The sequence below is a fragment of the Sinocyclocheilus anshuiensis genome, unplaced genomic scaffold (genome assembly GCF_001515605.1).
Source record: "Sinocyclocheilus anshuiensis isolate Anshui unplaced genomic scaffold, SAMN03320099.WGS_v1.1 scaffold495, whole genome shotgun sequence".
NCBI lineage: Eukaryota > Metazoa > Chordata > Actinopteri > Cypriniformes > Cyprinidae > Sinocyclocheilus > Sinocyclocheilus anshuiensis.
Genome location: NW_015552586.1, coordinates 572,080 through 587,838, shown reverse-complemented (window position 1 = coordinate 587,838; position 15,759 = coordinate 572,080). Strand labels below are relative to the sequence as shown.

Here is a 15,759-nt window from a genome sequence, read left to right as displayed (position 1 = left end):
ACACACACACACACACACACACACACTCTCTCACACACATTTGTTTCTGTGAATTGTGGAAAAGAAAAGTCTTTCAATAGACTTCTATTACTTTTATACTGACTTTATACTTATACTTTATACTCACAGATATTTTCTATCCCCTAACCCTAAACCTACCCCTTACAGAAAGGCCCCCCACAATGTCAAAAAATTTCAGGTTTTACTATCCTCGTGGGGACATTTTGTTCCTCACAATGTAGCATAAACAAGTATATATACACACACACACACACACACACACACACACACACACACACAAATATATATAAAATGTAATGGATACACACACACTCTCTCTCTCTCTCTCTCTCACACACACACACACACACTCTCTCTCTCTCTCACACACACGCACAAACACACACACACACACACACACACACTTTTGTTTCTGTGAATTGTGGGGACTTTCCATAGACTTCTATTAATTTTATACTGACCAAACAATATTTTTTATCCCCTAACCCTAAACCGACCCCTTACAGAAAACCTGTTTGCATGGTTACACTTTCAGATAAACATCATTTACTATTTTTAATAATTTTTTCCCCTCGTGGGGACCACAGGCCGGTCCCCACAAAGTCAAAAATTTCAGGTTTTACTATCCTTGTGGGGACATTTGGTCCCCACAATGTAGCATAAACAAGTATACACACACACACACACACACACACACACACACACACACAGCTCCAGAGTTCATTTCATTAACATTACCAGCAAATCGAGCTTTAACCTAATTTGGTTCTTTCAATTTTTCCATTTACTTCACCTTATTTACCCTCTATATTGTCTATTTCCGTACTTCGAAGCAACAGATCACTCAGAAATGAACATTTTTGTTTCAAACATTCCTTTAGACCTGTATAACTTTATAAAGGAAACATATTTTGAAGATGACTGACTTTCATTGCATGAACAAAAACACTGAGACGTTTGTGTTTGGAATGACACGGGGGTGAGAAAATAATGACAGAATTTCATTTTTGGGTGGATTATCACTTTAAATGTGTGGTATGAAGGGTTAATATTGTAACTAAACAGCTGTGTGCAGCTTAAACTAGTCTAAGGCGGTTTTCTGAGCTTATCTGGTCTAAGCTATTCTCCCAGGCTTGATACAAGCACAAAAACTGTCTAAAACCAGCTAAACAGAACAAACCACCTTACACTAGACAGTCTAAAGTGGTTTACTGGTCTAAGCTTTTATCCCGGGCTTGAGACAAGTACAAAACGCCTCTAAAAGCATCTAAAGAGAATGGATGAGAAAACTACATTACACTAGACTAAGTGGGTTTGCGTCCTCCTTCTAAAACCAGCTAAACAGATCAGACCGTGTGAGCAAACCTGGAAAGTCTAAGGTGTTTTGGTCACCTTTTCTGGTCTCAGCTGGTCTAAGTTGGTTTAAATGGTCTCCCAGGCTTGATGCAAGCCTAAATCCCCTCTAAACCAGCTAAGCAGACCAGACTGGGTGACCAAATGATTGTAGACTAGACAGTCTAATGTGGTGTGCTGGCCTAAGCAGGCTTAGATGGACTTCTAGGTTTGATACAAGCAAAATAGACCAGACTATACAGTCTAAGGTGGTTTGGTTACCTATTGCTTGCTGGTTTTAGAAGGGTTTTGGGCTTTGACAAACCAGCAAAACAGACCCTACTATAGGTGACCAATCCACCTTAGACTGTCTAGTCTGGTCTGTTTTGCTTTCTGGTTATAAGCCTAGGTGACCATATAATCCAGATCAGACTGTCAAACCTCCTTAGACTGTCTAGTGTACAGAGTTTTGGTCACATATTCTGGTCTGTTTTACTGGTCTCAGCTGGTCTGAGCTGGTTTAGATTGTCTCCCAGGCTCACTACAAGCCCAAAACCTTTCTAAAACTAGCAAAACAGACCAGACTAGACAGTCTAAGGCGGTTTGCTTACATAGTCTGGACTGTTTTGCTTGTATCAAGCCTAGGAGTCAATCTAAGCAACTTTCGACCGGCAAACCATATTAGTTCTAGTTTACAGTGATTTGGTCTGTTTTGTGGTTTTAGAAGGGGTTAAGCCTCGGTGGCCATCTAATCCAGCTTAGACCAGCAAACCACCTAAGACTCCCTAGTGTACAGAGTTTTGGTCATGTATTCTGGTCTGTTTTACTTGTCTAAGCTGAGAGCTAGTTTGTTTGGTCACCCAGTCTGGTCTGTTTTCTGGTTTTAAGCCTAGGTGACCATCTAATCTAGATAAGACTGTCAAATCACCTTAGACTGTCTAGTTTTGGACACATTTTCTGGTATGATTAGCTGGTCTCAGCTGTTCTAAGCTGGTTTAAATGGTCACCCAAGCTTAGATACAAGCCCAAGACCCTTCTAAAATCAGCAAAACAGACCAGACTATGTGACCAAACCGCCTTAGACTGTCTAATCTGGTCTGTTTTACTTGCATCAAGCCAAGGAGTCCATCTAACCACCTTAAACTGTCTAATCCACGATGACTTGATCACCCAGTCAGGTCTGTTTTGCTGGTTTTAGAAGGGTTTTGGGCTTGTATTAAGCTTGGGAGACCATCTAAGACAGTTCAGACCAGCTTAAACATGTATTCTGGTCTGTTTTGCTGGTCTCAGTTGGTCTAAGCTGGTTTAAATGGTCACCCAGGCTTAGATAAAACCTCAAAAACCTTTTTAAACCGAGCAAAACAGACCAGATTAGGTGACCAAACCACCTTAGACTGTCTAGTCCGGTCTGTTGTGCTTGTATCAAGCCAAGGAGTCCATCTAACCTAAAACTGTCTTGTCTAAAATGGTTTGGTCACTCAGTCTGGTCTGTTTTGCTGATTTTAGAAGGGTTTTGGGCTTGAATTAAGTTTTGGAGACCGTCTAAGCCACTTCAGACCAGCTTAGACATGTATTCTAGTCTGTTTAGTCACCCAATCTGGTCTATTTTCTGGTTTTAAGCCTAGGTGACCATCTAATCTAGATCAGACTGTCAAACAACCTTAGACTGTCCAGTTTTGGTCACATTTTTGGTATGGTATTGGTAAAGCACATTTTCTGGTATGTTTTACTGGTCTCAGCTGGTTTAGATGGTCTCCCGGGCTTGATGCAAGCCCAAAACCACTTTAAAACCAGCAAAAAAGAACAGACTATGTGACCAAACCACCTTAGACGGTCTAGTCCGGTCTGTTTTGCTTGCATCAAGCCTAGGAGTTCATTTGACCTCCTTAAACTGTCTAGTCTACGATGACTTGGTCACCCAGTCTGGTCTGTTTTGCTGGTTTTAGAAGGGTTTTGGGCTTGAATCAAGCTTGGGAGACCGTCTAAGCCCGTTTAGACCAGCTGAGACTAGTTTAGACAATCTTAGACTAGTTTAAGCTGTTTTTTCAGACTCTTAAGAAGGAAAATTAGATGGTATGAAGAGAGAAAAAGTATAAGGAGGAACTGAGGAAGGTTTGGAGACGCATGCAAACAGAAATCAATGAAATGAAGGACTCACATGGATGTGGCAGAGCATTGCTCTTGTCTGTGGGTTCGGAGGACTTCTGATATAAGGAACCTTCGGGAGAAAGGGAGGGATGGAGGGTGAGGGATGGAAATCAAATTCAACACAATCGGACTGAACAAATTCAAACAAGCCAACAAAGACATGAGCAATGAGGGCAGCCGCGGATGATTCTTCTCCATTTGGTGTCACTTTTAGCCTTTCCTGGACTCTTCCTGCAGACAAACAACACGCAAGCGAACGCTGCTATCAGTCAGCTGCGTTTTAGTGCTTCATTAGGACTAACGAGCCAGCGGGACGGATGGTTTTAAGCTGATAAACAGTCCTGGAGTCAATGAGTCAAAAGCACTTGCATCTTCCCATCTGACACACGGACACGAGGAATCAGCTGCACTCTGAGAGCTGGACGCTATTAGAGCATAGCCGCCCGCTAATGTAGCATGAGCTAAGGCACTAAATCACACCCACACTGACTCCAGGAGCCCGACGGTGCCGGAGACTCCAGCGTATCTGCATATCAAGAGCGCTGCAGGGCTGCATTTCCATCAAACGCTTCGGTGCTGCTGCTTTCTTTCCTGCATTTTTTACTGAAGGAGGAAGTTGAGTGAAATTGCATGGATGGAAAAACGCCGAAGTAGAGCTGCACGAGTCTGGATAAATTGAGATCAGATCAAACAGAGATCACGATTCTCCGAACAAAATGTGTGACAAAATATTATTGCTGCAGACTATTTTGAATGAATTATTAAACATTTTAATATTAGTGTACTGTGTATATTTATTATGTATATATAAATACACACACATACAGTATATATTTAAGAAAAATGTTGTTTATATATTGATATATAATATAAAATATAAGAATACAAAATATATAAATGCATATACATGTAAATATATTCTAAATATATACTGTATGTGTGTGTATTTATATATACGTAATAAATATACACAGTACACGTACATATATTGTGTAAACAAAAACTTTTATTTTGCATGCGATTAATCACGATTAATCGTTTGACAACACTATTTAATATGTTTTTAAAATATAATATGTTTAATACACCCATTTTTAATATTAAGTGGTTTGCATGAATGATTCAATGACTCACAAATACTTCACTTGTTTCATTACTAGATGAATCTGCGTTTTTGAACGAATCTCTTGAATGAATGATTCAATGACAAATACATTTTTTACAGTCACTTGTCGCCACCTAGTGGAGAAACGATGCTTCGACAAACGTTATTTGAAGCGCAAGTTACTTTCAAAAGATGATTTGCTCTATTTTGATCGCTTCCAAAGACATCAGTGTTTATATCTGAACTATAAACTTTCACCCCAGTATTTCTGTGATGACTGTGAATGACTGTAGGACAGAAATAATGCTGTGTAGTTGAAAAGACTGTTTCTTACCTAAACATGCTAACTGCTCTCTCTGTCAGCGGCAGCGCGAACACAGATCTGTACCAGTATGATTTTTTCAAAGGTTTAATAGACACAAGCAAATCGTTGTCATTTAAAAATGGGATCGCATGGGTGTTTGAATCGAGATCGCAGTCTTTTAACGATTAATCGTGCAGCTCTATGCCGAAGACACATTCGGATGTAGAAAACGGTCAGACAATGAAGCCTCAGATGGGAGAGGCTGACAGGTAGATACGTTGATGGACAGGGAAATCAATGTGCTGATGGATGGAGCATTTATGTGCTTGTGATCAGACGAGGCAGAGAAATACACAGATGCTGTGCTGCGAGGAACTCGTGACCTTTGACCCGTCTGCTGTGTGTCTGCCTGAAATGAACCTATGAATCTCACAAACACATTCAAGTCACATTACAGCCCAAAATTAAAGATAAAAAAGAAAGAAATTAAATTTTACATAAACATAATGAAAACAGATAGAGGACCACTATGAAATTATTTCCATGTCAATTAAACCGCTCATTTTTTTAAATTTAAATAATGTAATAATTTAAATTATTTATTTATTTACAAAAAAAATGTAAATGAAAATTAGAGAATGTATAAATACAAAACAATACAAAATGTATTATTATTATTATTTATTTATTTGGTTGGTTGTTTTGCATTACACTAATGAGAAAAGGAAACTGCCATGAAAATAATGTCACAATACAAAAATATAAATTTAATTCATATATTAATTTTTTTTATTTTTGCAAGTCCAATATAAACTAAAATTATGTATAAATACTAACAAAACAATAAACAAATAATTTATTTAATTATTATTATTTTTGTATTACACTAATGAGAAATTGGGAGGAAGTCATGTAAATAATGTCACAATGCAAAAATATAATACCACTTTGCATGTTCAGGTCACATTACAACAATACATAAAAAATAAATTTATATTTTACATAAACACAATGAAACCTTATTACACTTCCATGTCAACTAAACAGCTTAAATTCAGCTTTTGTTTTTGTTATTTAATTCACTGAATTGTTTAAATAAATATATAAATAAACAAATAAATAAATGCAATACAAAAAACTATCTTTTTTGATTGTTAAATACTAAAATACTACACAATACTAAATACGTGTTAAAGTATTGTGATTCAATACTTACAAAACATAATAAAAAAATAATCCATTGTGTTTTTTTGCACTACACTAATGAGAATTTGGAGGGAAATGTGCCTAAATGTCATGAAAATACTGTCACAAAAGCATAGATATAAATCTAAGCTGGTCTTAGCTGGTTTAAGACGGTCTCCCAGGCTTGACACAAGACCAAAAAACCCTTCAGAAACCAGCTAAACACACCAGACTGGGTGACAAAACCACCATAGACTGTCTAGTCTAAACTGACAAGAGTCACAGAGTCTGGGGGTTTGGTTTGGTTTACACAGGCTTGATACAAATCCCAAACCCAAAAATAAACCAGACTAGGCAACCAAACCAGCTTAGACCAGCAAAACGGATGCCCAATTCAATTCAAACTCAACAGATTAAACTGTATATACTAAATATACTGAATATATTCTGCTATGGCGTTATTTTAATGACAAATGTCGAGAGCGTCTCCGGGCGAGAGCAGCGTGTATCTGAGCGCGAGCGTCCGGTTTTGCGCGAGAGCAAGGGAAACCCGCGCTGCGCATTGTATTAATGTGCTTTCGCGCTACAATAATGCGCTCTCGACATTTGTCATTAAAATAACACCATATTCTGCTGGTGTACTCTGATACACACTGAATGATGTCCAAAGTCATTTACCATGTTATTTACATGCTACTCAAAGAAAACCACTGTGTTTTGTTTTAGTGTTTTCTGTCTCTTCATATAAAGTATAAAGGTGAGGGCATCGCGGCAAGTATTAGGTTTCATGCTGCAAAAATTTGCACGGGATCCAGTTTCTGGAAGAAAAAGCCGGCGTTTGGCCTTGTGCTTGTCGTGCCCTTTCTGCAGATCGATATGTCAAGAAAATGTCATCCGTCTGTGCGTTAAGTAAGCAAAGCCCTGAAAAGCAACATCATAACAAAGCAAGACACAAACGGAGCGGACGAGCGATCAAGCGCACGATTCACAGCTACAGCGCCAAAGGTTAAAACTATAGAGAAAAACGCTTCAAATTTAATCTGCACTGCAGCCGAAATACAATTTGAGCACTTCGCCAACTCAAAAAGCAAATAGCTTTCTAACTCGGACTGGAAGATGCCATTAGCGCAGAGGAAACGTCCCATAAATGCTTCCTAACGGCATGAACCCGGGCTCCTGCTGGACGAGCTGAGTTCACGTATCAAGTGTAATTCACGTCCAATGATATCTGCAATAATGTGAGCTTTCAGATAATGTGGATTTCTGCTAAACGGCCGCTGAAGCCGTCATTAGCATGCACATAAGTGGTTTCACCCTTTTAGCTGGAGAAAGGGGAAAAAATCAATCGGGGGAAGTGAGCCTAAATCTATAACGTTATGGGTTTTATATTCCTCGCAAACTGGCCATCAATCTGCGCAGGACTAATGCTCCACAATGCATTTCACCGGGAAGATAGGAAGATTCAAATGGCAGAGAAATGACTTCAATATCTGAGATCACAGCCGTTCCTGAAAGCTCAGTTAACAACTCGACCAACACACGCTTTAGGACGCAGACCAGAGCCAGACCTTATAAACCAGAACCTTAATCTTATAAAACTGATGAGAGAAGTCTAAAAGTAGCTGTTTTCAAATGTTTCTTGAGCAGCTAATATAATTTATACATAAAATATATATTTAAAAATACCTACAAAACAGTTTAAATGCCAAAAAAAATTATAAAAATAATTTAATGCATTATAAATTTTTCTTTAATTTATTATAATCACTTATTTAACTTATTATTTAAAATGCACTATAACTTATTTTATTTATATTTAATAAATATAGTTACACTAATAATAATTTGGGGGGGAAATGTGATTAATTGTCACAATGCTAAATAATCTTATATTACTTTAATAATAATACATTTTATTATAATGCGCTTTTCTAGTACCCAAAGTGCTACAATCTATTAGAAATAGAACAAATAAAATACAAGGGAAAAAAACAAACAAATCAATTAATCAATACAATTAATACAATTAAAAAAAAATTATCATCTCGATGTAAGCAATTTTAAAAGTAAGGTTTTTCTTTATAAATATTAGTGCTGCCAAACAATTAATCGCGATTAATCCCATCCAAAATAAAAGTTGGTTTACATAATATATGTGTGTGTGTTCTGTGTATATTTATTATGTATATATAAATACACACATACAGTATATATTTTGAAAATATTTACACGTATATACATTTATATTCTTATATTTTATATTATATATAAATATATTTAATATATAAACATAACATATTTTTCATAAATATATACATGCATGTGTTTGTATTTATATATACATAATAAATATACACAGTATACACACATATATTATGTAAACAAAAACTTTTATTTTGGATGCAATTAATCGCAATTAATCATTTGACAGCACTAATATATAAATATAAATATAAAATAAAACTTATGAAGAAACATTGCTAAAGTCTAAAAACAACTGTTTTAAATTTTAATAATAAGACATATTTATTGAGTAGCAAAATCAGTTAATATAATTTATACAAAAATATATATTAAAAAAAATGCTTAAAACAACTAAAGTAATAATTACAATTTATTAAATATGTATTAAAATGCAAAAATTAATATTATCAAGATCATTTTGCGGGAAATGTGTTTAATTGCCACAATGCAAAATAATCCTACATTAATTGTCTTATTAAAAAAATATAGATTTTTTTTTTAAATACTAATATTACAAAGAAAGACAAAGAAACATTTCTGAAGTCTAAAAACTGCAGTTTTCAACATTGATAATAATCAGAAATGTTTCTTAAGCTGCATATTAGAATGATTTCTGAAGATCATGTGACACTGAAGACTGGAGTAATGATGCTGAAAATACAGCTGCGCATCACAGAAATAAATTACAGTTTAACAGATATTCACACAGAAAACAGCTATTTTAAATTGTAATAATATTTCACAATTTTACTGTTTTTAATGCAATTTTAATCAAATAAACAGTCTTAGTGAGCCCAAGAGACTTCTTTCAAAAATATAAAAATGTTTAATTATTCCGAACTTGAAGTATATGAATATTGTAATCAATCCATACCATTCTACATACTAAAGTACCATGATATACCATCACTGTACTACGGTATTACCGCTGCGTCTACACTACAATAATTCAATAAACATATAATGTTATATAATAATTATTATACACAATAATTATAAATCTTCCCATGATGCATTGAAACGAAGCTTGTAAAACTGAAGAAACATTTCTGAAGTCTAAGAAGCATCAGACGCACACAGACGGATGGACGGTTCCTCTGAGCCTCCGATCAATACTCTGATTAACACTCGCTCATCATTTATACGCTAAAATCAAACGGGTAATTAGATTCCTGATTATCATTAACGACGTTTGATTCAATCTGCTCCATATCTCCACAAGCCCTGGCCATTTCATTTTCATGACCTAATCAAAATGAATATGAAACTCTGCGTTTATTAAAGCAAACAGATGCCGTTTCGCCCTCAACAAACACATTTATTACTGAGGAAACGCTTTTGTTTTTGCAGTTGCGTTCTCGTTTTCAGAGAGAGAGACACAGACAGACAGACAGAGAGAGAGAGTGAAGGGAGGATTAGCAGATAAACACGGGTCGGGTCTCTTCAGAAGAGGGAAACATTTGGTTTCAAATCTCCTCTGGCCTTCACAACCTCTGCATGTATAATCAATGACAAACAGCAGAGACTCAAGTTACTGTTTGACTGGATGAACTAAACGGAAAAACACGGGAAACGATCCCGTCCCGACCGCAGCTGGAACGCTTTGCATTTTCCCACCGAGCTGCTGGAGCAAATGTAAAGCCGTTGTCATCATTCACTCACTCACTCGTCAGGCTCGTCCGCTGGTGTTTTTACTGCTTCACGCAGCTCTTTACAATGACCGCTGCATGCTGGGATCCAACACAGACAAGAAACAACTAATATAAAAGTAGTCTGGGGTTCTTTGTCCTTCATGGATCCTGACAGATCTCTATATGCTTCTACTGCATGGAAAAAAGCAGCGTGAACATTGAGCACAATTTCTTTTGTGTTTCACAGCAGAAGGTCAGTCTACAGGTTTGGAACATGAGTAAATGATGACAAAATTATTAATTTTAGGTTTTACTTTTTAATATCAATCAATCAAACTTGATTGAGGGGTGTGGGCCTAAAATAAATGTTGCATTACATCCAATTATTAAAATATTAAAATTAATTAATTTTCTAACATTTTTTAAATAAGCACACAAAAAAGAATAGCTTTTTTAATGTTTAAATTATTTTTTTTAATTTTAAATTTATTTTTTTAATTCACGTTGTTTTTTTACATTTCAATGCAAAAAAAAAAATTTTAAAACAAAAATATCAATTAGAAATAAAGATATGCTTTCATGGCATTTAATTAGACTGCTTTTATTCATCACATTCAACTATACTATACTAATTTATAATATTGATATAAATGTACTACATTTTAACATTTTGAAATAATTAAACATAATATGTAATAATTTTTTAATGTTTAAATTATTTTGTATGAAATTCACATACATTGTTTTTTACATTTCAATGCAAAAATAAAACAAAAAATAAGACAAGTAAATGTATTATATTCAACAATATTATATTAATTTATAATATTTATATAAATGTACTATATTTTTAACATTTAACTATAACTTTATACATATATATATATATATACACACACACACACACATGTTTTTTTTACATTTAAAAAAAATTAAAGTTAAAAATATTGGTAAGAATAAGAATCGAAGATATGCTTCAATGTCATGTTTTTTTTCTCCCTATTTTTTTGTATTTTTTATATGACATGGACTGCCAAATCAAACAACCAATTTTGTCATCTCTGCTTTAAATGAATGAGAGTTCATGAATGAGAGTTTTTATTTTCTGTTTTTCCACTTACATGAGCTTAAAACATCCTCTGAAAGAGTGGAGGAATCATAAAACAGCTTGTCAACACGTTTAATTGCCTTCACAAGAAAAATAGCTGAGAGAGTCTGAGCGGCTGTGATTTTCCTCTCTCTCTGTCTCGGACTCCTGCGCTTTTTAAAATAGGGTCCAAATCATAGTAATCATAGACGTGGAGCAATTATGAAACTTTGTGTAAGTACGATATAATCACTTATCATTATTTTAAACATAGCTGCTGAATGCTGGACGGCGTGTGGAGACTGTATTTACATGACCAACAAAGACACACAGTGTTTCTCCAACACCGACATCTGCGTCAATCAGAGCATGTGAGCGAAGCAGAGCGGTGTGCACCAAACGGCATTCTGGGTTGAGCGAGTGGCGCTGAGCGTATTGAGCGAGCGGAGCGGAATCTTCAGAAAGGCGCTCTTAAGGAAATATTACCACTCCGCTCCCCGCTCCGCTCACACTCCGCTCCGCTCACATGCTCTGGCGTCAATCCAATCCATCAGACCACAACAGAGGATACGAGCATCACGTTCTCCATCAGGCTATAAAAATATGGAAACATCCCTAAAACAAGACTTCTTTCTTTCTCAACTAAATATACGTGACCCTGGAGCACAAAAGCAGTCTTAAGTCGCTGGGGTATATTTGTAGCAATAGCCAACAATACATTGTATGGGTCAAAATTATCCGTTTTTCTTTTATGCCAAAAATCATTAAGATATTAAGATCATGTTCCACGAAGATATCTTGTTAATTTCCTACCATAAATAAATCAAAACTTAATGTTTGATTAGTAATATGCATTGCTAAGAACTTCATTTGGACAACTTTAAAGATGATTTTCTCAATATTTAGATTTTTTTGCACCCTCAGATTCCAGATTTTCAAATAGTTGTATCTCAGCCAAATATTGTCCGATCCTAACAAACCATACATCAATGGAAAGATTATTTATTCAGATGATGATGTAAAAATGTAAAAAAATTGACCCTTATGACTGGTTTTGTGGTCCAGGGTCACAAATGTAAGATGAGACCTGTTTTTAGAGAACGCAGAGAAGTTTATTTTTCTTATCCTATTATTTCTTCTAATTTTAATAATAAAACTGAGTATATTTGTTAGGTTTACACTTAAAACATGCAAAAGCATTCTAAAAACAGGTCTCATTTTGAGGATGTTTTGATATATTAACTGGAAACTGAAATAAAAGCACAGATTTTTCTCAGTGAATGATGGGTGGAGAGGGTGAACCTGTATCTGAGGAGTGATATGGGATTTGTGGATGGTGAGAAGGCCTGTATAAGGAGGAAGAGGATGAGGAAGGGCGGCACTCACTCTGCATACAGAGCCCATCCGTACAGTTCTTGGACTGCAGCACCGCTCCCTCGCAGTCCTTGCCGCCGTTTTTGGGGGCCGGAGCGCTGCACTCGCGCCGTCTCCAGTGAGTGCACTCTGTCCCACACGTCGACCACTTGCTCCACTGCGTCCACAGACCGTCCACTGCAGCAAACACAGCACGGATGACGGTCACGGCCTTTTACAAATATTTTTAAATCTTCAAACATTTCAAATATTTATTAAAAAATATATATATATTAAAAAAAAATAAATAAATAAAAACATATATATATACATATATATACACACACACACACACACACACACACACATCATCATTACTCCAGTATAAAGTGTCACATGATCTTCAGAAATCATTCTAATAAGCTTATTTATTATTAGAATTATCAACAGTTGTGCTGCACAATATTTTTTTTTTGGAAACTGCGATACTTTTTTCAGGATTCTTTGACGAGTAAAAAGTTAAAAAGAACAGCATTTATTCAAAATATAAATATTTTCTAACAATATACATTTTTGCTATCACTTCTTAACAATTTAATACATCCTTGCTGAATAAAAGTTTTAATTTCTTTCAAAAAAAGAAAGAATAAAAATTTACTTATTAGAATGATTTCTGAAGATCATGTGACACTGAAGACTGGAGTAATGATGCTGGAAATACAGCTTTGATCACAGAAATAAATTATATTTTAATGTATATTAAAATCGAAAAACTTTATTTTACATCGTAATAATATTTCACAATATTACATTTTTTCCTGTATTTTTTTGCAAATAAATGCAGCCTTGATGAGCAGAAGAACCTCCTGTAAAAAACATTCAAAATCGTTCTGATCCCAAACTTTTGAACGGTAGTGTATATAATTACATATTAAATATAAATTATTTAATCATAAGTACAGTAAAACTTATCTAATATCTAATTCTTAGTTGCTATAATATAATTTAATATAATATAATGTAATATAATATGATATAATACAATACAATATTTGAGACAGCACTGAAAATTTAGATTTTTTTTTTTAAATAAAGATTTATATACCCAATTAAATCTTTTTTATTTTACAAATACTAACTCTAAATTATTCAAACCATTATGCATACCAACCTTTAATGGAAAATATAATATAATATAATATAATATAATATAATATAATATAATATAATTAATGGAAAATATAATATAATATAATATAATATAATATAATATAATATAATATAATATAATATAATATTTGAGACTACACTAAAAAATGTGGGATTTTTAAAATTTAAATAAATATTTATTTATCATATTTAATCATATTTTTTTAAAGATTAAAAAATTTAAATAATAATAAAAATAACGATTACAAATTCAAATGATAAATTACTCAAAGTATGCTGATAACAATTTGTAAAGAAAAAAGTCACATGAAAAATATTTTATAATATAATATAATATAATATAATATAGGTATGAGACCACTTTATTGAAATAAGGATTTATTTATCCTATTAAACATATTCATTAAAAACAAAACCTAATTGTTAATTACTAAGATTATTATAATGATAACAACTTGAAAAAAGTTAAATGCAAAATATGCAATATAATAAATTATAATATAAGTCTGAGAACACACTGAAAATGTGTGAGATACACTGTAAGATATAATTATTTAAACACTTAAATGTATTTATTGATGCTATTAAATTGTATTTATTTGAAAATTTAATTAAATTGAATTTATTTATTTATTTTTAAATAAATTGTTAGTCCAATTTTAAATTGCATCAATTGATTACACTATATCAGCGTTATCGGCCATCGGCCAGCACTCTGTTATCAGCAGAAAACAGCAGCGCTGTGGTACCTGGACAGAGCGGGTTGCAGGCCAGTTTCTGGATGGCTTGACCCTCACAGATGGCTCCTCCGTTCAGAGGCGCGGGATTGGTGCAGCTGCGCGTCCTCTTCTGATAGCCCCGCCCACAGCGACTGCTGCACACCGACCACTCCGTCCACGTCGACCAGCCGCCGTTCACTGTGGCGAGAAACACAGCCACTCAGTCACTCGCTCGCTCATTACTTCTGTGTCTGTGACGGAGAGCCCAGGGAAAACACACACTATCGCTCAGACTCATGTACAGCAGCGATGACTCCTCTCTCAATCAATCAGTGAGAAGACGTGATCGTAGCTGTGATAGCCAACGAGTCTCCGTGATGAGCTCGAGCAGAACCTGAAACAACACTTAGAGCAATAATTCACCCCAAAATAAACGTCCCGCCAGGCTTGACTTGACAGGTTTCTTCAGTGGAACACGACAGGAGATGATTAGCAGGATATAATGAAGCCATATGAACAAATCAAAACACAAGTGACATTTGAAAGACGGAATACGCTTGAGTGCAAATCAGATTTTTATGTGATTTTTCTAAATCATTTTAAAAGAAGCAGTTACTTTTTAATATAATTTAACCCTTTGCCTTCCAAGAAAGTCATACAAGTTTGGAACAACATGATGTGCAAACTTGTTTCCGTCACAGAAAAAATAAAATAAAGTAATTGCAAATGTATTCTCACAATTCAGACTTTTTTTCCTCACAATCTTGAGTCTATATCTCACAATTTATTTTTTCCCTCACAATCGTGTTTATATCTCACCATGCAGATTTTTTTCCACAATCGTGAGTTTGTCACAATTCACTTTTTTTCACACAATTGTGAGTTTATATCTCACAATTTATTTTTGTCCTCACAATCGTTTTTTTTTATTTATTAACTATTACTTTAAGAGGCATTTGCTCCCCGTTCTTCTGTTGTGGTCCGGTTCTAATCAGAACACGTCTGTCTGTCCGTCTGAACTTCCTCTGACACACGTGTGTGTGATGGAGCTACTCTGGAGGATGGATTGTGGTTCATTTCTCCTGCAGATGAGCTGAGATCAAAGCTTTCGTCCTCCCAGACTGCGTTCAGGCCTGAATGAGCAGGCGAGGGATTGTGGCCTTTTGTCTCCAGAAATCCATCACAGATTTGTGCCCCTTTTTTTACAGTCTCCAGCCCTCTACGAACACCTTGGCAATTGAATCGCCATTGGCTAGTACATTTTTTTGTTTACTCGCCAGACTGATAAATATATACACACATATACACACACACATACATACACACACACACACACATACATATACACACCCATATACACACACACACATACACACACACACATATACACACACACATACACACACACACACACACACACACACACACACACACACACACACACATACACACACACACAC

General features: G+C 35.0%; 1 protein-coding gene across 1 annotated transcript in view; it reads right to left on the bottom strand.

Annotated features, from left to right (window-relative positions):
- The window catches only part of unc5cb (unc-5 netrin receptor Cb), a 227,373-nt gene that overhangs the window by 44,223 nt on the left and 167,391 nt on the right, over positions 1-15,759 (bottom strand). Inside the window, exons 6-8 of the mRNA XM_016456327.1 lie at positions 14,330-14,497; positions 12,444-12,608; positions 3,512-3,571 (exon numbers count right to left, since the gene is read on the bottom strand). Of these exons, the coding sequence (XP_016311813.1) occupies positions 3,512-3,571; positions 12,444-12,608; positions 14,330-14,497 (393 nt within the window). The remainder of the gene's footprint in view (positions 1-3,511; positions 3,572-12,443; positions 12,609-14,329; positions 14,498-15,759) is intronic.